The sequence below is a fragment of the Podarcis vaucheri genome (genome assembly GCF_965113315.1).
Source record: "Podarcis vaucheri genome assembly, chromosome: 2".
Classification (NCBI taxonomy): Eukaryota; Metazoa; Chordata; class Lepidosauria; order Squamata; family Lacertidae; genus Podarcis; species Podarcis vaucheri.
In genome coordinates, this window is record NC_138760.1 from 112,038,149 (window position 1) to 112,064,270 (window position 26,122).

The following is a 26,122-nucleotide window of genomic DNA, read 5'->3' on the forward strand; positions in this document are numbered from 1 at the left end:
CTCGCTGAGATAAAAAAAGGGTCCAAACCAAAAGCATCCGACAAGGTAATAAAAATACCTGTTAAGGTCTAGGTTGTCCAAAATCTAAGCCTCTCTACATCACCTCCATACATCTCCACCAACACAGCAGTATGCACCTTGCCAAAAGACAGGGTCGTGGCCCAGAAAGTGATAACCCAAGCCTCTCCCTCTTCCACTCAGCCGCATCACTTCCTTGTGAAGCTTCCTTTCATTTACCTGCAGTCTTCCTGAGCTAGGAATGGTGAATCTTCCTTGCACTCATTAGGCTGATGGGTAATCTGGCAAGGATTCAAAACAAGTCGGAACAAGAACTAGTCCTTGCTGGAAACATCCAGTAATGCTCACAAGTCCCCCCTATTAAGTTTCCTGTTGACAACATCCAGGCCTCCCTCTCTGCACTCTTTACTGTCCCCAATGCTTTCAAATCAATCCTCTAAATACAGTAAAAGGGTTATTCTGCTCTATTATCTCTATCCTCAGACACCAAGCAACCTTCATTGATGAGTCCTTGTTAATTTTATTTTGTCAAATTCCACTACCCTTGCAGCAGCAAGTCCCCTGCTAGGGTAGAGACCAGCTACTGATGGCAAGACCAAAAGAGAACTTTGAAGCCCCCACTTTCCTTCAACTGGAGTGTTTTGCATCTGCACACACAAGCTAATCTCTCTTTCTCAATAGACCAAGGCTTCTTTCGCCCACTCGTACAGTTGGATAACTTGAAACACTTTTCCCAGCTGCAAAGTAGCTGCTCATCAGTAAGCCACCCCTCACACTATCAGTAGAACGTCTAAAGCAGGGCAGGCAGCCTTTTTTCTGCTGGGGGGTCACATGCCCTGGAGGGTAATCTGCTGGAGTCACATACAGTGGTACCTCAGGTTACAGACGCTTCAGGTTACAGACTCAGAACTAGTACCTCTGGTTAAGAACTTTACTTCAGGATGAGAACAGAAATCGTGCGGTGGCAGTGGGAGGCCCCATTAGCTAGTGTGGTACCTCAGTTTAAGAACAGTTTCAGGTTAAGAATGGACCTCCAGAACGAATTAAGTTCTTAACCCGAGGTACCACTGTATTGGTGATGGGTGGAGCCTGAGCCAAAAGTGAGAGTGGGGTCAGAGGTCAAGGTGTCCACTCTGCTCTCCAATACCTTCTCCTCTTTCCTTCCTTGCCACACAAAAGGAATCAGGCCAAATGGAATCTGGCTCAGAGCTGCAAGCTGCCCACCTGCATCCCAAAGGGAACCTCTATTAGCCCATATTCCATCGACAGACATCAATCCTGTTGGCCAAAAAACCACAGTTGCATTCTAACCAGTGAGAGCCAATTATTCCAAGGGAAGTAGGGCTGCTCCAGTGTTTCCATCCATCTACTGATAAGATTATGCTCTACCCTTCAACACACAATGCAAACCTTTGCCTAACAGCAGCTCCGGGATAGTTGTAAGTGGATAGTGGGAGGTCATTTGCCAAGTTTTTGCTGGTAGATTAGATCCCCAACCCCACAACTATTGATTTCACTAGCTGCTGCAAGCACTCTTGAGTTGTTCCCCCAAGATGCTGACTTGCATATGTGAGCTGTCCCTTGCATAAGAATCTTGTACACAGCCCCCCCCCGCCCAATTTCCCTTCCTTCTCAAGCCACGACAGCACCTCTCTTCTCTCCCGCCACCCTATTAACAAGGGAGTTGCATAGGCCTGCCCTTCCCAGCACTTCCTTTACGTCCTGTGACAGAACTTAATCTGACTTGCAAGAAACCCCTCAAAAGCCAAATGATTTCGTGGTCCTAAGAAATGCCACTGGACAACTTTTAACTCAAAGAATCCAACCCATAGAAGCCTCTTAGAAAGACCACCAGAGAGCCTTTTCTGCTCCCCCCCACCCACCTCTCGCTCAAAATTGCAATTTGCCCAGAACTAGTGCTTTTTCTGCTTTCGATGCCTCTAACCTTTGTGTAACACACAGTTATCTGTACACTGCCTAGGGCCTCGTCTCGCGTCCTTGGAAAACTGATCCCTGACTTGGATAGATCGCCACCCTCTTCCTCTGCAAAGACAGATGCAAAGTTACTGTTTTTAAAACTTGTCTTTTTGCTTTGCTCACAGATGTATGCTCTGGTGCTGCAGAGTGGCTGTTCTGCAACCAGGTGCCTGCTCTTTTAACCAGTTATTTTCCCAGCAAGTGGAGGAAGGCGGTGGCACTGGGTTTGGTGCAGTTCACTTCCTCCCTGGGAATAAGGTCTCTGTTTCTAGATGAAGCCCAAAGGGGAATGGGTTCTCTTGATCTTGGAAAAGGAGGATTCCCTTCTTACACTCCTCCCTGCCCCCCTCCGCAAGGGAAATGTCAGAATGAGTAGTCACCCGGCAAAAGAAACACCATTCACGCAGCTTGTGCGGTTTTTCTGCTTGTTCCCCCTTGCATTCCCCTCAGGAGCAGGCTAACAGGTGGGTTGATATCTGCAGAATGGCAACAGGCCCATGCCATAGTCACAGAACTGTAGAACTGGAAGGGACCCCGAGATTCACAGTCCAACCCCCTGTAATGCAGGAATATGGAGGTGGCTCATATGGGGTTTGAGCCCACAACCTTGGTGTTAGCACCACACTCTAACCACCGTAGCAACCTGAGGAGCTGTGAAGGACAGGATGTTATACAATGAGGAGAGTGGCATTTCTGAGCTCTAATCCATCACAAACCCTGGGCTAAAGACTGTAGCGCCTGGGTTGTTGGGAAATAACAAGAAGGAATGAAGAAGAAGAAGAAGAAGAAGAAGAAGAAGAAGAAGAAGAAGAAGAAGAAGAAGAAGAAGAAGAAGCAGCAGCAGCAGCAGCAGCCTGTATCAACAGGTAGCAAAACACTACGCAACTCTATGTGCACTGTACCTATTATTGCTCACTAGCTCACTGAGTGACCTTGAACCAGTCACTGCTTCTCAGCCTAACCTACCTCATGGGGTCATTCCGAAGACTAATTGAGGAGGGGAATAACTATGCACTCCACCTCGAGTTCCTTGGAGAACGAGGTGAGATACAAATGCAGTAAACAAACGAATAAATAAACTGGTTAGTACATGGAGGCCAGAGTTGTGTAGAGTTATTGACTGCAATTATGCTTGCTTGCTTTCTAAGTGGCCCTTCAAGGAGTGGAAAACTGAAACGACGTCCACGGTGCACCACTGAAACATGGAGGCCTCTCAACCAACCTGCGTTTTCCTTGCAGATGCCAGAAGTGCTACCGCTCTCGTTGCTTTGGTATAGACACTGAGTTCTGTTCTCTTGGGAAGCAGCTGAGGTCTGAGTCATCCCTTCTTCCAGAGCCTGCTTCATCCAACGCTGCAAAAACAAACCTTGCTTAATAATGCACAGGCTCCCACTTAAAGTGTTTCTCCCCCCGCCCCCGACTTGCAACAGACCACTTTCAGCAATTTCCATCTGTTATCGGTCAATGCCCCAGGGGATGGGGAGGATCTGTTTTCACCTCAATCACTTTATGGGTGGGGCCGTTTACAACCTGTACCCCAACTCAAAGTTGTTGTTTTTACTAAAAATAAGTGATGCCTCTATGCAAATAGTCTATTTTCCATGAGGTCACTCAATATACATGTTTTAGGCTGAGCCCATATTTTTAACTAGCAAATGATGGTGCAGTAGGAGAAGGAAATGACCTAAGGCAGGGAAGGCAACAGGGGCTTGTGTGTAGGGAAACTTAGCTAGGAGCCTTAAAGGAGAGAGAGGGAGCCAGTGCAGGCCAAAAGTTTCATCCCTTTGGACTCTGAGCCATTCACCTATTATAGCCCATTTTCAAATGCATCTCCACAAGCCATGACAACTAGAACAGTATCTTTATATGAAAAGATTTGAACGCCAGCATCCGGCTTTTTTGCGTTGCTTTTTTTTTTTACTAGGGAGGTACCACTATTTTAGCATATGGAAACATAAAAACAACAGCTTGCCACTCCTACCTAGTCCAAGACTCTCATATGTTGAACACGCACACGGTAAAACCAGATCTGGAAATTACCGATTCTAATTAAGCACACAGGATTATGTTATTAATGCTCTAAACTGAAATTAGGAAAGTAAAATTGAATTCTTTGCTTTTTGCCCAAAAGCACACTGGGGTTAGCTGGCCAGGACATTCACACGGAGAAATGAACCAGATTCAGGACCCAATTAGCAGAAGGTGCATTCTAAATACGGCTTATCCCGCTGTGTCAGAGCAAGATATGGCAAAGATATGCTTACCAGTCTAAAAGGAAATGCTGGGAGCCCATTTCTGGCCTGGTTGCAGCATAGAATATACATTCAACAAAAACAGGCAAAGAAATAGAGACGACCAGTAGTATGGCCATCCTATGCTGCTCTAGACTCACCACGCAAATGTGCACATAGACCACCCCACAATTTTGTTGGAAAACAAGTTTCAAAGCCCTTGTGGGTGTTCAAGATAGTTATGGAAATGCATTAGCCCACTCAAGACTCAAGTAGACAGAAGCCACTTCCTCATAGTCCTGTTGCTGGCTATCCCCTTTCTTGCACCTTGCCCTTGACAGGCAACTTGCCAAAATACATGCAAGATACCCAAATATTAGCTTTATTAAAAGGCTGTCATGTATTATGAGAACTACTTTCATTACTTAAGCAGCCTAAACCAGAATAGACTCCCAATCTGCTTATCTGCCTGAGGGGTTATGTTGACACAATTTTGTGGGTGGGGGGTTGTTTTGTTGTTTTATACCAGGTAACTCGTGAGGCCCAGGAAACTGCATACAGGGCATTCCTGTGTCCATGGGCCATTCCTTTGCAGCTTAGAGCCCTCTGGAAACCCAGCTATTAATCCTGCCTTTGTAAGGCATGAAAAACAAGCTGCTTTAGGCAGACTCTGAGTAGGCATTGCCTCTCAAGGCAAAAAATACATTTAAAGAAAGCATTAGACACACAACGTAACTAGTAGCCTAGAAAAATAAAGCAAAAGATTAAAATGAAAACTTGACTTTGCCAAGGTCTACGGAAAATCTAGAGCTGGCATCACAATGTGTGCATCATGGTGAATGTCTCACACCCAGTCCTGGGCTATGCAAAGCCCTTCTTGAAACAGATACTCTTGACTTTCCTAGTCTCCCTAATCTAGCTACAGCTTGCGGTGCAGAGAGAAAACAGGTGTGAAACACACTTTCCTTTCTGCTCACCTAACCGAGAATCATCACAGGTTATCTCTATTCAAGAGATCTCAATCAGCAATATCTTGGCAACCACAAAATTCAAGATGTGTACAGTGCACCTAATTTAGAATCTTAGTCCCAGTAGGCAAGGTGCATCAATTACTACTTAGATGTTTCAGCTACTGCAGTTTTTTAAACCCATACAATAAAGTGTTTTAAGAAATCCTGCAAGAGCCTGTATTTAAATACAGTGGTACCTCGGGTTACAGACGCTTCAGGTTACAGACTCCGCTAGCCCAGAAATAGTACCTCGGGTTAAGAACTTTGCAGAAATTGTGTGGCGGTGGCGTGAGGCCCCATTAGCTAAATTGGTACCTCGGGTTATGAAACAATTTTAGGTTAAGAATGGACCTCCAGAACGAATTAAGTTCTTAACCTGAGGTACCACTGTAGAGGAGTTCAAGCACACCACAGTCTTGTCTTTCTAACAATGCATGCAGTGCATAATCTATTCACATCTAGGAACAGCTAGTGAGCCTATGGAAGAAGACCATGCCTTTTCTGTAATTTTTAAAGTGTCATGAGGCAGTGTTGTAAGCAGGGAGAAACTGTTCCCTACATCCACTGAAAATACGAGAACCAGTTAAAACAATTTTAGTTGTATGTTTCTTTTCCAGGAAGAGTTTCAGTAAACCAAACCTGGGCCAGCATATTTTGGGGTGCTTTAAGGAAAGTCATGCATGTTCATTAGACATTCAAATTTCTTTTCTTTTTTTAAAAAAGAAATATTGGGCCAAGTGCACGGACCACAACCAAAAGCAGACATACCTTTTTGCATGAGCTGTAGTTCCCATCCAGCTGAACCGGCCGCCTTCGCCTTTCTGGGGTGAAGGGAGAACCAAAACGGATGTAGTGTTTGGGCGTGGTGCAAATGAGGGGGGAGTGGACAAGGCCTGGCAACATATTGAGGGTGGTAGCCAGCACGGTTGGGTCAGTGGTGATACGTAAAGGGCACTCAATGGGGCACTCCTGTTTCTCTGCCTTGTCATTCAGCCATTCTGTAACTAGATACTGAAAGCAGAAATAACAGAAATGTGTCTTACTATGCAAGGAACTTGTAAAGATAAGACAAAATAGTCAATAGGGAGAGGTGGGAATAGGTGGGCCCAGAACTGTCTACTCTGCCTGGGCCCTGGTTGTCCATGGTTTCAAGCAGGGAACTTCCCCAGCCCTGCTACCAAACATCTCTTTATTAAAGTTGGAAGTAGCAGAGATGAAACCTGAGGCAGAGTATATGCCCTACCATTGGGTTATGGGCCAACAACAATACCCCTCCCCCATGAAAACCCTCAAATGCATTCTTAAATCTGGTGCGTAAGATATATACAAGTGGCCTGGCAATGACATCTTTGGAAAGGTCTCATTGGTGTAATTCATAAGGTCTTACAATGAGAACTGCTGTTCTCATCAATCACCTCCTCCTAGAAGAAATCCCTGTGATCTGGAAGGTGCCAAAACCTGCCCCATTGTTGGGCTGCAAAAGTGCCACTTGTATTATTTTAAAGGTCTAGAAATCATGCTCTGAACCTCTTATTAAAAACTGAGTTGAAGAAGTGTCCATTAAAAACAGATCTTGGCTTAAGATGGGTTACACCATAGAAAATTAAGTTCAGCTTGATTGCTTTTCCTCAAATGGTTCTAACAATGTTAAGCTTCTACTGCAGCAGTTTTCAATTTTTATTTTATTTATTTTCTTGGCAGACCACTTGTAAATTGCTGGAGGTCTTAGCAGTCCACTTAATAAACCTTTTTGATGGTTCTGGCACCATTATCAAAATCAGTGCACTATTACGAAAATCACAGGCCCTAGGAAATGGCTTGTTTGTCTGTTCGATAAATCTGTCCCTGGGTCAAAATGGCCTCCCATCTCCATTACTCAGAGAGAAAAAATAAGGCAAGTGCAGGTCCAAGCACAGATATTCTCAAATGTTCTGCAACCTTTCCACAGTCAACCTGCCTGGAGCTCACACAGTTTGAGAATTTCTGTCTCACTGGAATCTCATAAAAAGCCATTTTCCTCCATTTCTTTTCACTGGGCTAAAATTATTTTCACCCTTTTGAAAATGGATAGTAATTCACTGGAGAATGTTGATAGGGTTGGGAAACCAGTGGAGGAGGCTTTGGAAAATCAGGATTGTCAAATCTTGTCTTCTTGACTCAGATAGTACCACTGAAGTCTCTGTACAGCTCCTGTTGTAATTTATAAGCCTGCCACACACTGTGTTTGTTACCCAAACATAAGCATATTGCAGGGTCCTAAGATACATCCTGCAATATGCTTATGTTTGTCTAAACCACAGAGCCTAGGGCTTGCCGATCAGAAGGTTGGCAGTTTGAATCCCCACGACGGGGTGAGCTCCCGTTGTTCAGTCCCAGCTCCTACCCACCTAGCAGTTCGAAAGCACGTCAAAGTGCAAGTAGATAAATAGGTACCGCTCTGGCGGGAAAGTAAACGGTGTTTCTGTGCGCTGTTCTGGTTCGCCAGAAGCGGCTTAGTCATGCTGGCCACATGACCCAGAAGCTGTCTGCGGACAAACGCCAGCTCCCTCGGCCTGTAGAGCGAGATGAGCACCGCAACCCCAGAATCATCCGCGACTGGAGCTAATGGTCGGGGTACCTTTACCTTTAAGATACATCCTGCCCATCCCTCAGTTGATTTACCTTTTTCGTTTTGGGATACTTGAGTGCAGCCCGGCTGGCCTGTGTTCCTGCAACTGCAGCCACAGCTGGGTCAGAACCCATCAACTGCTTCCCTTCTCCAGGACCCTCCACGCTGCTGACTTCCGCCGCCATTACTGTGCTCACGGCGTTTCCCTCCTCTGGAGCTGCTTGAGAGAGCTCAGCCTGTTGGGAGCTGGCTTGCTTTTGCCTTCTCAGCCGCTGTGCGGAACTACTCCGATAACGGGAAAACCGGCTTTTGGGTCGCGGCCTAGCTGGTTTTGACGGTGCTGTTTTAGAGACTGGTTTCTCTGCTGCCGTTTCCTGCAGTGCAAAGCCCAGTGTAAGGTATGGAATTATTGAGAACCTGCGCCTCTACACATTTGCTCTCAAACAGGAGCAGCCTGGCGAAATATATTTGTAAAGGTTTAATTCCTGGAGTGTAAAGGGAGAGTCAAGGGAAAATCTGAGGCGCTAGTATTCTTTGGGGGGTGGGGGAGTTTTACTTGCATCTTAATGCAATGCTCCCTCTAGAATACTGTTTTCACCCTTGAAGCATTTGCCAAACAGGTGCCAGCTGGCATATTCTGAGTCCAATAAGAAGTGTCCAAGGGTGCCAGTACAACATGGTCTGTGAAAGTAACTGTGCTGATTTGTAGACAGCAAGTCCGTGCCAAAATATGGCCCCCACCTTCCCTTGTGCTCTCAGCATGCCCAATGAAACGTGACTTCTTTCAAATCCAGCACACGTCTGGTAACACTGAAAATGCTACCAGTCGGGGGCTCACAACCAATTGTCATGTTGGATCAAGCCAATGGTCTAATTATATAATATATAATTACATTCCAGTGGACATTTTAATACAACAGGAAGGTTGAATTACACTTCCAGCATCTGGTAGCTGGAAGGATATCCTTTCTGAACATGGAGTTGCATATAGCAATTCCACTGTAATTCCCAAAGTTACTGGGGCCAAACCCTTGGCAGTTCTACCCTTCTTCTTACCCCGGCCTGTGAAGACCTCCGTGTGTTCACTCCAACGCTGCTGGCACTGGAAGGGGCACTTGGCACAGAAACACTTGAAGCCAAACTGCTCTCCTCAGTTTCATTTGGCTCAGCTTTTACTTCCTCCGGTTCTGGAGTCTCTGCCGTGACCACCACTTCTGCGTCTGTGCTGCTCCGGTCTGATGGGAGATCTCGTCTCCTCTTTCTTTTTTCAAGGTTCTCAAACACGTGCATGATGGCTTCTACCTTCCGATCTTCTCGGGTCTAGCCCAACCGAAGCACAAATCAAAGTCAGCAGAACAGGTACAAATGGGTAAAAAAAAACCCGGCAGACCAGACAAGAAGGGAAGAAGGGGAAACACAACAGGATCAACAGTGGCAAACTAGTAGACATCCCAATAATGTCCCGCTTTCCATTCCTCGTGGATCAACTTGCCTGAGCTCTGAACATGGGATACTAGTTCTGTCAACTCAGCATACACTGATCTCAATGGAATTGCAATTCAGAACAGCATGGTCATGTGAAAATATTAGGTGCCTAGGATTAAAATGCATGTTACCCCTGCCACACACACACACACACACACACACACACACACACATTTATACTTAAGTCATTAAACTGCTTGCTAAGTCATCTCTCACTTGCTTCTTCCTAAACCCCCCCGCCCCAACTTTAGGTCTTCCTCAACTGTACCTTCCTCTCAGGATATTCTGTGCTTTGGATTCTGCCTTTTGAATCAAAGTTTGGTTGTTGCTGTTTTTAAATTGATAATGAATATTCCACTTCTCTGTATAACCGTTTAAAGGAAACTGTTTTGTTTTTAAAGGCCGTGACAAGAAAGCACCTTGTTTCCAAGGCTACAGAAGCCCAACCGATGAAAGTGTGTGCCGCTCATATCGGTTTTAGCAGGAAATAAGAAAGAAGCAGTAGCAGTAGCCATCAGAATAACATAAAAAGATGGCTGTTCAGGCAATATACACTCCAGGGGATTCAAAACAGTGATATAAGCAACAAGCTAGTGTTGCTGCTAGGGAAAATGCCAGCTTTTCCTCATCTCCCACCCTATTCAATCCTATCCCTCATATACATACACTGGTAAGGCTAACTGGACCAAGTTATATTTTTTTTGTTTGGCACGGATAGGCAGTGCTAAGATTCAAGGGGGGGACTATTGTCATTTACCTTCCATTTCCTATGTCTGTAGGCTTCATTTGAAGCTTCCTCATGTTGACTAACCTCTCTTCTTTTCTTGTCTGTCTATTCTTAGGTTCAAGGATGAAAAGGAACTGCTGTTATCTGAGCTGCTGCCATTTTACTTCACTTTCAACAGCCATGGGGTAAAGGTAAAAGGTAAAGGTACCCCTGCCCGTACGGGCCAGTCTTGCCAGACTCTAGGGTTGTGCGCTCATCTCACTCTACAGGCCGGGAGCCAGCGCTGTCCGCAGACACTTCCGGGTCACGTGGCCAGCGTGACGAAGCTGCATCTGGCGAGCCAGCGCAGCACACGGAACGCCGTTTACCTTCCCGCTGGTAAGCGGTCCCTATTTATCTACTTGCACCCGGGGGTGCTTTCGAACTGCTAGGTTGGCAGGCGCTGGGACCAAATGACGGGAGTGCACCCCGCCGTGGGGATTTGAACCGCCAACCATGTGATCGGCAAGTACTAGGCGCTGAGGTTTTACCAGCTGGCTGGTGGGGCAACACGGCAGCAAAAGAAATGCCTCTTTTGGTGCTGCGCTGCCCCGAAGAGCAGCTGATTCGCAGAGCAGCACAGCACCAAAAGAGGCACATCTTTCGGTGTTATGCTGCTGCATAGATCAGCTGATCAGCAGGGCGCTGAGGCATTCCGTAGCAGCAACTGAAGACTAGGTTAAAAGGTGCCATATGGCTCCTAGCTTTAATATCTGTTTCTAAAACTGCCATGAGGAGGCCTAGATGGTTGTTAAGATTTCTTAACAGGTTCCTGAATCAAGCCTGCTGAGCCCCTGACTCTGACTCCCTTCCACAAGTAATCTTGCTTTTGCATCTTTGTTTTGCAGGGCATCCTGCTGTTTCTCAGAAGCTTAACAAAGCTCTCCTTAGTAAGAAGATAGACACTGTAGTGGACAAGCGTCATTGAAGACAGCACGGCCACTACTCTTGATCTTCCCTACAAATGCAAAGCCACAGGCTAATAGTTCGAACAGGGCACTGGTGAGGCCCAACAGATCTGGCCAGTTTCCTGCTTGAACAGAACATGGACACTATGTCCCAGAATCCTTTGCAGTGTGCAGGGTTCTGCTGCAGACAAGCTAACATGGAAAAGATTCCCTGAACGCAGACACTTTGAAAACCACTATTTTAAACCACATAATCAGAATCCATAGCCAACACGGCACCTGGGCTAGTGAAAACAGCAGCAACCCTGAAGAACAAGAGCAGAACAATAATGCTGGCATGAGGGAGGCAGATCAGACTAGTTAACCAGACAACACTGTGTGAGAAGGCAGGATAAAAACTCACTACCTATGGGAGGGACTGTACCCATTCCAAAAAAGAGAGAGGAAAAGATACTTGCCCGTCTGTTCTGAGTGAGACCTCCCTGGTCATCCGCAGTGGCTTCTTTCTCCTCTTCTTGCTTCTCTTCTTTGTCTGCAACCTGAAATGTGAGAGAATGGACCTCAGCAGCAGTCACAGCTGCAAAAAGATATGGGACAATTACCGTGAACGTCCAGCATTTCACTGGGGCTGGGGCTGCTCTGTGCCCAGGGAAGTCACTCCCCCTGGGAACAAGTTCCTCCAGAGTTAGTGACCAACACTCAATGCTATAGGATAGTGGAGACTTTACCTCATTATCACTGGCTGCAGCAAGTCCCTCAGGGACTTCCTCTGGCTGTGGATTGCTGTTCTCATCTGATGCAGCTTCCCGCTGCTCCAGCTCCTTCCGACGAGCTTTCCGACGCCTGGTCTCTGCTCCAATCAGAGTGTCTAGAACAGGTGGAGGCAGCTGTTCTACAGTGTTTGGGCTCCGTTTCTGCACAGGGCAACTCCGGTTTCCCTTGTGACAGGCACAATCCACTTTATAGTTGCTGCCCCATCACAAAAGACACAGAATATATTAGTATCGCTTCACAATGTCTTGAGAAACAATATGTAAGTATACCGTTGAGCTAAATGTCTAGGAAAGAGATGGGGGAACTGCTCCCATTATGACCTTTACCACCCAAGAGGCTGAGAATGTAATTTGACAACCAAAACCAAAAAGCAGGGGCACAAATGAAAAGGTCAGTACTGAGGGAAGAAGGGCAAGTCTCCAATAAGCAAGTAACAAACGCTCACCAGTTATTGTACTCATAGTCAAAGGCAATGGTGACCTCTGCATCCTTGGCAATGGATGTAACAGCATATATGCACAGGTGAATCATCCCACCTGCTATCACATGGCGAACCTTCAACACACAAACAGAAACGTTACAATCCCAAAAGTCAAGCATGTGCCACGTTGTAAAAGCTGAGTTTCAATGAAGTAGCAGCAAAGCCAGTCTCTTTAAGCAACTGTTAGTTTAGAACAACCAAGTTGTGAAACGTGATGTATACATTTGAGACTGGAAGGATTTGCTTTGCTAGGTAGGGAATTCTGAATTCTGTCGAGGACTGGGATACTTGATGGAGAATGCAGGACAGATGGATCATAATTCCACCTGCTGAAGACCACAATGTCCAAGTGTTTGTCCTTCTGGGGCTACTGGTAAAATATTCTGCAGGATCAATATTGTATAAAGGATCTGAGGATCCAGCACTTTTGGGCTGGTAGGGCGTTCTTTGTTTGAAGTCGTGGCCGACCACAAACTCAACAAATACAAGCCAAATTTTCACACCTATCAAAATGCCAAACACCACAGCAACCACTTACCTCTGCATTTGGTGTGCAGGAGCGCCTGATGAATCTAGCATCATTACCAAAAGTCCGAGCATCCACACACATCTCAACACTGTTAAACTTGGAGTAGAACAGCACAAAGGGATACGGCCTAAAAAAGAAAGAACAGCACTTGTCACCTTAATGGCAAACGCAGCCAAGCCTACAAGGCACCCGTGGAGCGCTGGACGCACCACCGCATAACGCATATTCATTTCTAAAACCAATCGGTTGTGGGGAACCTCCCACCCGCACCAGCCCCCAAAACGGCTCCACTTTTCAGACCGCTCAGCATTCTTACTTTTTGAAGAAGTGCCCATTGACCTCGAACTGTTGCCGCAGCATCACTTTCCCACGATACTCAATTATAAGAGTGTCCACAGCCAGATCTCTGGCCGCCCTCAGGATCTTCCGGTGCTTCTGAACCCGCGTCACTCTCCCTAGCTGCAGCTGCCAAGTTAAGAGAGAGATTTTAGGACCCGCACGGCAGGGGGAAGGTCCATGTGTATGGCTGCATTTGTTAAAAGCAGCTGAGCAACCAGGGTCTGAGATCACTGGCCATATTTAATTGTCTACCAGAATGCATGAACTGAAGTAGCAGACATGCTCAAGGTAGCATTGCTGGCCAGACCAGGAATATTTTATACCTGAAAAGAATCTTATCTAATGAGCCAGGAAAGGAGGACGGGGAGAGAAGGACTGTCGTTTCATACCTCCCCGAGCTTCACCTTATCTGCTCTCCCCTATGTATAAGCTTGCTTGCATCTAGAGGCAAAAGAGCATCTTTCAAACCTGGGCCTTATCAATGACCCACCACCCTAGCATGCAGCCAACTGGCCTACCACCACTTTGGGGTCTACTTGTTTACCTGCATCTGAGAGCCAATGACAGTGTTGTTACAGAACAGCTCTGTCTTATTGATTGTGTCCAGCACAGCCGCCTTGCCCACAAACTCTTTATTGGCATTTAGATGGTGCTCCAGGAGGTTCTGTACATCCGCGCTGTATTGGTTAGTGAAGGCTTCTTCATACTGATCGGTCCAGAGCCTTATGCGGTTTTCCCACCCCTCTGCCGTATTCTCATCCAGGGCATGGGCTTCTGAAGGAGAGTTCTGCACCAAAAGGGAGTCAGTTCAATGTCTATACGGCATAAGGGCTCTGTGAAAAGCACCGGGGCTGCTTGTGGTGACAGAGCAGCCTATAACTAGGAAAATAACCACCTAACTCTGTGTGGTCCTTGTTCTCAGCCAGCTTTTTTTGTGGCATTTTCAAAGTTCTCCCCATCCTGGTCTCTACTCAAGTAGCCTCAGGTAACCAGCACAACAGTACTTGAGCCCATTCCAACCACATCGCTTAGAAAACTAATGAGCCCTTCAACGTCTCTGCTCTTCAACATTGGTGTGCCTTGCACACCAAAGTCCTTTAAATGTGCACCTGTCTCAACAATAATGCCACAACCATCTTGGACCAGGTCAAAGGATAACCATGAAGTTTCATGCATGCTGATGACCAGTAAGCTGGGCTCAGTAGTCCTTGAGAACAAAACCAGGAGTCATTAATTGCGTTACAGGCATGAAACTGTATTCTGGGATCAGGTATGTGGCTTAACTCACCTTCATCCGCAAAGACTTCCGTGAACCTTCTCTAAAAGCCTGTTGAAAGAGTAAGACAAATGACCATCAGTATTTTTGCCCTATATATCTGTGCTCATTCATGCTAAATAAGGGGCACAGATGCAAAACTGCAACAAGGACTAGAAGAAAAACTGATCCCAGTGTACTTTCAATGGTAGACTCCCCCACCTCCCTAAAGGGTTGGCTGCCTTTTCCAGAACCTCCCTAGACGACAAGCACGGATTGTTGCAGCTTTGGCCAAATAGCACTTCCACAAAGCAAAGAACAGGCTCTGAAAGAAAAGCAAAGGAACCACAGCAGAATATACACAGTTATGCCACCCTAAAATCTTTCTGTGGGTATCAAACAGCAAAATGAAGTTCCCAAATAAAAACCCTTCCAAGTATCCAGAGTCCCTTCTAAGTAAGAAGAGAGCTGCTGCTTAAGAATTACTTTAATATGCATTATTTTTGTTAGCTTATGCAGCAAAGAATCATGTAAAATGTGTAGAATATTAACCAAAAAGTAACTTTTATAAACAAATTTGCTTTGTAGGAACAATTCTTCTGCATATGCACAATACAGATCAGCCAGATTTTGCTGCATCCAAACCCACAGTTTTCCACCCATGGGTCTCTATATCCGAAGACTGAACATTGTGTGGTAAAGGAACCAAAGATCATTTATGCACTGGGAGGGTGGGGTGTCAATTTGAAATGGAAAAAATTAAATGCAAGTCATTTCTTGATGTTGTATGATTAAAATACTATTGTTGTTGTTGTTGTTATTTAGTGGCAGATCCTTAGCATTCATTTTTTTACTTGATGCTGATTGGCTAGAATGCTGGAAGTCAGAAGTCAGTTTAGTTCTTACTAATTCAATAATATTAGGTTTGTATCTCTGTAAGCAAGATGTATGTAGAGTCCTTTGGGGTTGTTGGTGTGGTTTTGTTGTTGTTGTTCAAACGACTGCTTAAGCGATCAGAAAAGCCCTCCCTTCCCCCACAGTTGCAGCCCTGCCTGAGCTGTGGGCATGGTGACACAATTCCACTTCAGGCATCAGTGGAACATATTGTCACTGTTCGTGTTCGTTTTGTCCACAGCATCTGTCCCCCCACTACCCCCCCAAAAAACCAGAAGGAGATCATCATCAGGATACCGAAGGCTGCATACCAATAAGGAGGAGATTAGAGGAAAACGACCAGACATCCTCCCAAACGCTTACTTAGTAACTGGCTGGACTCACCAACAACCGTATCTATTGACATACCTTGATTTTTTTGGCTTTTGGTGCCGTACGAGTTCTCTCTGTATTTCTTTTCCTCTTTTTGGGTTTGGTTCTGCAGACCCGATTGACGGTCAGAGTGATGCTCGTAGGGGTGTGTTGTGTAGCAGTGTACAACACTGTGGAGGGAGAGAGCTCCTCGTCCCAGCTCTCAGTTGCACTGCTGTCTCCGCCTGCCGTGAAAAATGTCTTGTTGGCAACTTCCCCTTTGTTCTGAAAAAACCTGTGCCTGCCCTGTCCCACCCCGGTGAGTTAACATTGCACTCTTCTCCCCAAAAGGCTGTCAGGAACCTTCATCTTCCACTCACAATGGCAACTTGCTTTGCGCTTGCCCCCTTCAGCTCTTCCAATGTACCTACCCTATACTCTTGAGATCTCAGGTAAACTGGGAAAGATGACAAAGAGAGGCAATGAGACACAGAGCACTCTCACTGCATCAGGGCACCCGCTCATTCAAATCCCGCAAGCCTGGGGGCACTAACTCACCTGACACGTTGTCTTGCTTCCTCCGACGAAGTCTGATCACTTTTCCTCGGCTAAGCCCCCTACAAAAGGACAACAGAAACCAAAAGTAGGCATTATTAAGGGCTATATTGCTTAAAATAAATTAACCTTGGGTCTTCAGCGGAACACCAGATCACCTGACATCAAAGTGTTATATAAAGTTAAAATGAATTTAATGGCCACGTCTCGGCTTCACACATTCACGTCCAAGGCCATCGCTTCAGCAAATAATGGGCTGTGCGCCCAGTGCAATATTCATGTTCTCAAGAGCCCCATCTTTCAAGTTTCAGAAAGACCACATTCTTAGCTCTCGTATGTGTGGAAATTAGCCTACAGTGGGTGAAAGCAGAGCCACTGAAATGCTCTGGACCAGTGATGGCCTGGAAGGACAGGAAAGTGGAAAGACATCAGATCTCATGTTCCTTATGACCCCCAAGCCCCCTTCTGCTGCTTGCCAATCTCTGAAGAAGTTCCACCTCTCCTTCGCTATTACTCTTTCACCATTGCATTAGAAGCACCTAACTTCATGGAGAGTTTCAGACACACTCCACTGAGCATAAGGTATGATTATTTAACCAACTGCATTTGGTCAGCTCAAACAAATCACTTTTAGACAATCTGTCATTGGTACTATTTATTTGATCTGATGAACTTGCAGGATTTGGCTCCTGCATTGTGAAAATGTGCGTGTTGATTTTGTGTAAGTCAGCTCCTTTGCTGCAGTGACCAATTGAAGGTAAAGAAAATGGTCCACTGAGCAATCAGGAAGCCTCTTTAAACATTCTCCCCACCCCCCTCGTTTTCCCATGTATGAAGCTGCCTACAGGCAAGAAGAACTTACCTGCACTTCTCACATTTGATGAGGAAACCATCTTGGGAGAGACTACAGTGACACCAGCTAGGAATAGACTCTGCTTCTGAAGAACTCTCTGTGTCCCCAGAATTCTCCTCATCGTGAGAGTGTAGGCCATTCAGTTCTGCACGAGGGATGATGGTCTGGACAGGGGGAGAAGCAGGAGGGGTCGGAGGAGGAGGGGCTCCGTAATTATGATCCTGAAAACAAACATTTGCATCAGTTCTATTTTGAATGCGGGGGAGGAGAGCAAGAGGCATGACTTTACACAACATGTGAGCCCTAAGACACTTCCAAAACCTACCCACCACCACATGCACAGATTTGAGGAGCGACAGGAACTCTGGCTAACAGAGCAAGGACCTACAACTTTGAACTCTCTCTAAAACTGGGCGGAGCAATTGTTTTCTCAGTCCAACCACAGATAAAGAAAGCCCTGATATCCAGGCGTCTTAGCAAAATGTACTAACACTGATTTGAACTACCTATGCTTGTGCTAATGGAAACAAAACCACACTACCCACACACAAGAAAGAAGTACCAGCAGTCTCAGAGGAAATCAGGGGCTTGCAACAAGTACCAAAAAAATCTGCAGGGAAAACGCCTCAAACAGCTCTATGCTATCTCTTCAAGGCACAAAATGTGGAGACTAAGGGGTGAAAATGGCAACCGGGTGGGATGCAGGGGGAGAATGGAGTGTCTGGAACCAGAAGACAGAGAAACATGTATGCATATGTATAGGGTAGAAATAAGCATCTCAATGTCTGGATACGTCATTTTCTGGTTCAAAGAAGTTATTTTAAACTGTCCCCAAGTTTGGAATGAGAGCTGCTCACAGATATTGACAGAGAAATTCAATAATTTAATGTGTTTGGGGTTCAGCATAAGTATACCCACTCCACCTCCTCAAACCCCCAAAATGGAAAAAAAATGCCCCCAAACCATCCAGTGAGGACTGAGCATTCTCGATGGGCACGAAATACTGGCTGGCTGACAGGTGTAGACAGGGTGGCAGTGATGGAGAATGAAAAACGATGGAATGGGACAGCTGAAAACCTGAGCCAGCACACTCCACACCATAACATTTCCTTGCAGGTCCCTCTTGCTTTTCTTAAGGCAGAGACCTGCATGTGTATGCAAGCATTCTGCACTGTTAAGCACAGAAAAACTGCAAGCTGTCTTTCAAACTGGCTTGATTCTGAAACCTATGCTTTCAACTTTCAAAATACTGGGGCTTATCAATACACTTTTGGGGGAGGGGCGAGGGGAACTTCATTAGTAAAATCTACCTGCAATCGGTAGGTCTACCCTAGGTAGTAGTTTCTATGAGCAGTCAGTGCTAAAGACCAAAAAGGGAAAAAGAGATGCCCCCCTCACCTTCTAGTCCAAGCCTGCATTTAACAACTCAGTCGGCAGGCAAAGGAGGCCAGGTATTCAATGCAGGTGAACGAACAGGCCCATCACTCTGTCCTCCTCCTCCTCCACCAGCCAGTTTGCCTTCTGTGCTGGTCACAGTGGAAAGGCGGCCCTTCCTCTGTGACTGGCACACGGCGGAAGAGCGGTAGACCACTCCTCCTCTTGCCAGCTCCCTCGGCAGAAGGCTTTCTTTTAACACTGTCTTGCTAAGAGGCGGGTAGCCTATGTTCTCATGCCGGCTGATTTTCTGGAAATGCAGTAACTTTGTGGGCTTGTTTACTAGGCTGTTCTAGTTCCATACTTCCCTTTCGCAGTAAGTTGTCTGCAAGCACTAAACAAACACAAACGCGGGGCTAGAAATTCAGTGCCCATGTGTTACTTGGCAATGCTGCCGTCCTCAAAGAAGATATACAGCTCAATCATGCACAAGCCAGGGAGAGGGGATGGGTAAAATAGATGAGTCGGCTGCAGATAAGAGAGACGGTACTCACTGCATAAGGCAGCCCTCGGTAGCTGTGCCTCTGGGAGGCCCCGTAGCCATGACTTGCATACACATTTTTCTCACCAACAGCTGGGCTAGCTTCCACAGACTCTGGGCTGCAGAAAGGGCCAAGAGCAGAACCAATCAGTAGAGGAAGTGGTTCTTTGAAGAAAAAAATTAGCCAGGTCTTAGCAGTTTCTCTCATGCCACACAGATATCCGGCCGAGAATGGACATACCTTTTCTGAGGGGCAAGTGAGGTATGGAATCCATGAAGGCCGGATTCTGCATAAAGCAGGGGCTAGGGAAGGGCGAGTGACTGGCAGCTGCCTCAAAATGAGGCATCCCGGATAAGCAATACGAGCAACCCTGCTTCAGCAAGAGGCAACAGGAAGGAAAAAGCTGCTGACAATGCTGCTCGCTGGATTATTCTGCTAGCTGTTCATTTCACTTTAAACCCTTCGTGGATTTGCTCCTCCTCCTGATCCCCACTCAACTCTATGCAATTTGAGATCACCCCGCCACAGCCTCAGACTTTAAAGGGCAATACCTTTCAGGCCACAACGTCTACATACTGCTGCTTCAAATGCAATGAGTTACTCAATACAGATAGGAGCCGAGACACAATTTTCTAGTGATGGGAGCTCTTGAGAGTACTTGACAAAAATAGGCCAAGAGCTACAGGAATATCTATGACCTGGATCGGAAGGAACTCCGGACAAACTAAAATATTCAGGATACCCTGCTTTCTTATGGGATGATGCGGTGAATTCCCAACTAATTACTGACCGAAAATTGCAACTTTCCACCACAAGGTGGCAGAAAAAAATCAACTCAGAATACGGTACTGTACAAAATGGGCAATTAGTGAAAGGCTGTGGGAGTCCTTGTTATAGAAAAGGAAACAGGAAAAGCGTAGGTGATGAAGCCAAAGCCTTGATGCCAGAAGGAGAAATTGCTCTCTTTGGAAGGAGGGGGGAGGACTAAGAGGAGGAGGAGCTGCCGCTGCAAGCACGCATTAGGGATATGGTTCAGGAAATGTCCTTTCTGCAACTGCAGTCAACTTTCAAAAGCTACAGCCAGGAAGAGGACGGGTGGCCACACGGTACTTGCTTATTGGAACTCCTGTCTCTCCAAGATGACCGCAAACTCCTCATTCCTAACTACTGCTCTGTCGTGCTAAATTAAATTACAGAGATCTTCAAAACAGTGGGACTGGTAAAACCAGCAACTCCTCTACCTATAGAAGCTTAATCTTGAATCAATGTGTTCCTTTCTTGATACCCTACTAACAAAAGTAGCTTTTCCATGCCCATTTCTACTTTTGCATCCCAAGTCCCTGGAGCTTGCTCTTGAAAATTAATACAACTCAAGCAGAGACCCTTCTTCAAATTGTGGCTACTCTTTGGCCATGAAGGTTTGGTGGCACGTGATAGCAGAGCAAACGTTGACTGGCAGACCCTTTAGCTACATGCATCTGAAGTCTAGTGCTATGAAACAATCTTAACATAGCTGCTTCTACCTCCACGCTCCCAAGGAGGGCAAGGACAGGACGGGTAACAGCTACAGCCTTTTCAGGGCTCTATATATAAGAAGACAGAACGCAAGGCCACTGCAACCTGACAGTATCATGGAATGTGATACTAAACATTCCCAGTAAAACAAAACACAAAAAACTCATCAAAACAAGAAGACCTGACAGAAATAGCTATGAAGTGAGACGTGTATTCAGAACAGATCTAACATTAGACAGGAAACAAAGTAAAGGACATTTATTTTGTAGTGCGCTTATTTGCTGAGAATACTCCAGATGCAGTATGATTGAAGCTGAGCTGGACAGGTGCTCAACAAAGCCTGATCAGGTCCGTGGTATGAAACAAAACCAGACACGATATACTACACCGTGTATCCAGATACACAAAAAGATGCAGGAAAAAAGAGTGTTTCATGAATGCTAGCGCCTCACAAAAGCCCACCAAACAGAGGCCAGATACACAGAGCTTTCAGTGTCTCCTGAGCACAGTCTGTCAAGCAGGTGGTTCAAACAGTGTGTCTGGCCCTTCACAGTGCTCCATTCTTGGGAGAAACTGCTGAAGACAAGTGCAGGAGCACAGAACAGCATCAGCAAGGCATGACCCTCTTTCCGTGCCTGACTAAGCTCAACGATCAATTCAACTCCAGGCATCTTCCTTCCTGTAGTGTAGACACTTCATTTGGGTTTTGGCGCAGGAAGTTTCCCACAAGCTACCTTACAAGCCTCCCTCGGGAAAAGAGCCACACTAAAGGGGTGAAAAATCTACTTAACAGTTTGAGATAGGCAAGAGGCCCGATGCCTGAAAGATCCTCCTTACCCACATCACACAGCCATCTGTATCAGCAGCACCATGCAACTTAGGCTACAGGAGAGGAAAAGAAGAGTGCCGTCAGGGCTCATGTCTTGCAAGATACCTATCAACCAAGGTATGATACAACAGGTGTGAATTAAAGATCACTGGGAAAGCAGTATTCTAGACAGTGCCTCTTCTTGGACGCAATTTGAGGGAAAGGGGGAAGTGCTTCTGTTTGGTGTTCCGTCGCGATCAAATGTGTGCACCAGATACCATCTCTGCTTTCTGGTTTATCTGTTGCAAAGCTAGCTTACTCCCTGCTATCCCGGGCTCAGCAGGACAGCTCAAGTCTGAACACCGAGGCCTGATTCCATGCCCTTCACACGCTAGCAGGCAAGGCAGAACTTACTCAGATCCAGCAGCCATATCTGAATAAGATGTATCTGGTGTGGTGACTCCCAGAGGGATTGCAATGCTCATGACGTTTGTCAGGGATCACGGAGTCCAAAGGGTAGCGACTGGCGGCTCCAAGGGCGGGGAGCAGCCGCAGAGCCTCGGCCAACACGTCACGGACATGGGGAAACCTGCCAAGGGGAAAAGAAACAATGCACTGCATTTTTGTGTATCATTGCCACAGACATATGGTTCACCCTGCCTGCAAAACCATCCTAAAGTTGAGGACAGTGCAGGCTGAAGGAAGGAATGAGAAACTTCAGAGGATGCGTGTTGTCTCTTGCCTCTGCATTACTTTTACATAATCTCCTCTCAAATATGGCCACCTGGTTCACATGCAGATATTTCCTCGTGCCATAAAAGAGAATGCCAAGCACAGGCAAGAGGCCCGCAGGCCTGTCTTGCAAAAGACGGTCACATGGGTAAAACTGCCAGTAGGGGAGGCAGAGCACAACACGTGTGTGTGTGTGTGTGTGTGTGTTTTGAGACAGAATCCCACAGCAGCCAATGAGAAAAGAAAGCAGCACGGAAGGCATTTATTCATTTCTGTAATGATTTATTTCAGAATGATCCTCATGACAACCCTAGTGCCAAAACCCAGTTCCTGAGCTTCACAGATGTGCATGAGATGCAAAGTCATCTCCCAAATCCCTCATGCTCACTTGGGACAAGGTTTAACACAAGAGGAACAGGGGGGAAGGGGCATATCTGAAATGGTGGTGAAAGGGGGAACAGTTGAAGGCAGATGGCTGCACAATGAAGGAAGTAATGAGCCCAAAGGCCGTGCCTCTCTCTGTTTTGTACTCTGATACTAAAGTACAACATACAGTACATGTGCCTCTCTTCAGACCTGAACACAACATGGACATTTAAACCACTGTGTTACTTGGAAATATACAGAGAAGCAGCTACCAGGAAAGGAATGGGCCCTACTCTTTCATATATTTTGCAGAGACAAGTAACTAAACACACACAGATCCACCATTCAGATTTGGTATGCTATGTAATCCGGCATCTACACTCAACTGCAACTGAGTACAGAATGAGAAGCAGCCCTGATACAAAGGCCAACTTGAGGGGGGGGGGACTTAAGTAAGGAAGGGAGCATGAAGTGAGAGTTGCAATGGATGGTTCGGCCTACATGCAACCTGTCTGTACCTGCCTCAACAGAGCTCGAGGCCTTCCAGTAAGTAAGAGGATATTTAGTTTGTGCCTTGCAGGTGTATCCAGGCTGTGCAGGGGGGCTCTATCCTTTGGGAATAGATTTGTATCTGCAGAGCAGATCACTTGTGGGAGATGTTTACTCCCAAGCTCTTGGAGGGCAGCAGGAACTTGTGGATTAAAGCAGGTGGGGAAAGCTCACCAGTAGGTGCTGCTGGCTCTAAAGGGTTCAATGAGCGACCATCCACCTTGCCTTGCCACAAACTGCTTTTGTGAAACCAATGGTTCTTTGCCCATGGTAGACATATTACTAATTAACAATCTGTTCATTCCTATTACAGAGAACTTGGAACAGCTGCTGCCCACTGTAGCCTTTCAAGATCTTTCCTACCTCCACAAATTACCCATATACAAGGATGAGGTCTGTGATGTGATTGTGGTGGAATGTGGGAGAAGCAAATAAATGTTGCACTTTCTTTCTGACATAGTTCCTTTGCACTTTCTTCCCATTCTTCAGGGCTAGCCATGCCATCAGGGCAGCTCTTTGTGTGGGAAACAAGCATTCAAGCTTTGTAATTATTACTAGTACAGGTTGGGCCAAATGCAGAAGGCACAGAACTTAACATGCATCACTCCCTGTGAGCAAGGCACCATCAGGTATCAAATCACTTCACCGATAGGTAAGCCGAGAAAAGGCTAGTAATTGTTCCCCTCTGAAAGAGGGTGTAGAAATATGGATCACATCTTGCTAGGAGGGGCTGGAAAATTTCTTCAGAATGTTTCTACAGTTAATAGCATTATCTGCAGCCATAAAAGGAGCTACATCACATGCACATTTCTACAGAGGAAGTATTTCCCTGGCACATTAGAACCTGTGTGTGAACGTGTGCCTGAATATACATACACGCACACAAGAGGTAAGAGAATATGCAATTGCAGATTGCCTTTGGAGTCTTCCATTCTGTCCAGGAATGCTCACTACTGTGTAAAGCAGTGAATGTGGGCTGCACTGGTACTCAAACAAGGTTTTGCCCCACTTATTCACAGGCAAGAGCACGGGAATCCCAGGGGTTCCTTTAAGGTTTGCCAAACAGTCCAAATATGGGTTTGCTTGCACTGAATGGCAAGCACCATTCTGGTTCCTTCTGAGAGCTGGCCACGCAATGAAAGAAAGGCCTGCTGTTTCTAGTCCAACAGCCCTAAGCCAGATTCGCAAGGACTTAGGAAGAACATCAAGGCTCATCCTTAATTAAGAAAAACAACAACAGCTTAATTATGGACAGTATCTTGTAGGAGGAAGTTCAGTAATGGAAAAGGACAGGAGAATTTAGCTGCTTTCACCCACAACACTATCGCTACTTAATAGTGGAGCACCAACAATGTGCTAGACATGGAACCCAATACCAATGCGACATGACCCCTGAACAAAGAGCTCACAAAACAAAGTACAAAAGAAATAACAAAGAAAATGGGAGTCAACAAGGCTTGATAAATGGAAGAGCAGGGACATGTTTGGGATCTTACAAGTGAGGATTATGCAGAGACTGGAAGAAGCCACTAGGCTGATTCATGCAGCCCTACAAATAATAAGGAGAAGGTCTCACCCATACTACACAACGAGGTTCTCTAGTAACAACAACAACACCAGGGCAGGTGTACAACCAGGCTGTCGTACAGGAATTGAAATTACCTGATGCCTTGATCTGGGGATCTGTTCAAGGGAGAGAGGGCAGTATCAATTTTTTCCTGGTGGTGTTATATGGAAATGGCCAGAATAGACTAAATATGCCATCTATATATCAACTCCATGACTATCAAATCTGAAACTGCCTCAACATTCAGGATGCAAGAGCAACAGAATAGTGCAATCTTTGTTTCAGCCATCTCCCTTTATCCTTCACTCCCATCTGACCGATGTGGCTGAGACTTTGGAGGCAAGATGAAGAGCCGGCTGGAACGTTTTGTCTATAAAAACAATAAGACAATGAAGCTCAGTGCCCCCTCCTCTGGACTAGGCTGGGTTCAAACCAAAGGGGCTGCTCTGTGGGGGCTTAATCCTTTTCTGCTGAATCTCATGAGCTGTGTCTCTGAATTCCGAAAAAGAAGGGGGCAGGGCTCCCAGTCTAGTTTGAGCCCCAGACAGGGCAGAAGGATGCCCAGTCATTAGAATTCTATTTGGCCTACATAATGCAGCCAATACAAAGCACCAAACAATCTTAAACATTTCTAACACCCAATAATGGTGATAATGTCCACCTTTCTTCTAAAGACCAAAAAGGGCATGCATCTTTTGAAAACCGCATTGTAAATCAAGAGGGGGGGAGCTGGACAGGAATCAGAATTAGAACTCTCCTGAAAGGTTTTATCAGTCTATACAAGTCTCCCACACTGATCTTACTTTCTACATTGCATAGGGTAGATTCAGGTGACTTCAAGACTCATATGACAGTGAAGAAAAAGCTGTACCACCAGTGAGATTGAGGAGAGAAACTCTGAGTGACCCATGTGCAACTTTTACTGTCATCCTCAACACACAGTTCTTAAAGGTAAAGTAAAGGGACCCCTGACCATTAGGTCCAGTCGTGACCGACTCTGGGGTTGCAGCGCTCATCTCGCTTTATTGGCCGAGAGAGCCGGCGTACAGCTTCTGGGTCATGTGGCCAGCATGACTAAGCCGCTTCTGGTGAACCAGAGCAGTGCATGGAAATGCCGTTTACCTTACCGCCGGAGCGGTACCTATTAATTACTTGCACTTTGATGTGCTTTCGAACTGCTAGGTTGGCAGGAGAGAATAAATAGCATCTATACAGTGAATATGGTTCCAAACAAACAAACACATAGATTTGCAGCTGTAATCAGGTAATTAATGGTAACTTATGAAGCTACAGACAACTCTTTATTTATTAAGGTATTCATATCCCACCCTATGATGAAATCAAATTCAAAGCAGTTTACAAATAAAATAGTCATTTGATTAACTGCAAGCTTAAAATGCCAATCAACCAAATTTCAATGGCCAATGGCATCTGAAGATTTAAGACAGGTTATGATACAGCATTAACTTGTATCCTAGACAGAGCCACATAACATCCAATATCAAAACTGGTGAATATCAAAACTTGGGAGTTCTGTGTATCTATCCAAAACAATGATGTGATGTGATCAGCAGTGATCTGCTGGTCACCCTTCAATCTGGGTGTCACATTCTGAAAATTATCAAGGAAGCATAG

The 26,122-nt window shown here is 45.9% G+C and overlaps 1 protein-coding gene across 2 annotated transcripts in view; it reads right to left on the reverse strand.

Annotated features, from left to right (window-relative positions):
- Nucleotides 1-26,122, reverse strand: part of SETD5 (SET domain containing 5) — a 63,447-nt gene that overhangs the window by 13,987 nt on the left and 23,338 nt on the right. For both annotated transcript variants that reach the window (XM_082209213.1, XM_082209212.1), the window contains exons 2-17: nt 21,688-21,862; nt 18,963-19,068; nt 17,044-17,255; nt 16,185-16,243; nt 15,684-15,871; nt 14,415-14,453; nt 13,671-13,913; nt 13,104-13,252; nt 12,797-12,914; nt 12,223-12,332; nt 11,732-11,972; nt 11,462-11,542; nt 8,901-9,164; nt 7,898-8,218; nt 6,005-6,247; nt 3,218-3,347 (exon numbers count right to left, since the gene is read on the reverse strand). In XM_082209213.1, coding sequence (XP_082065339.1) covers nt 3,218-3,347; nt 6,005-6,247; nt 7,898-8,218; nt 8,901-9,164; nt 11,462-11,542; nt 11,732-11,972; nt 12,223-12,332; nt 12,797-12,914; nt 13,104-13,252; nt 13,671-13,913; nt 14,415-14,453; nt 15,684-15,871; nt 16,185-16,243; nt 17,044-17,255; nt 18,963-19,068; nt 21,688-21,758 — 2,575 coding nt within the window. In that variant the 5' untranslated portion in view covers nt 21,759-21,862. The remainder of the gene's footprint in view (nt 1-3,217; nt 3,348-6,004; nt 6,248-7,897; nt 8,219-8,900; nt 9,165-11,461; nt 11,543-11,731; nt 11,973-12,222; nt 12,333-12,796; nt 12,915-13,103; nt 13,253-13,670; nt 13,914-14,414; nt 14,454-15,683; nt 15,872-16,184; nt 16,244-17,043; nt 17,256-18,962; nt 19,069-21,687; nt 21,863-26,122) is intronic.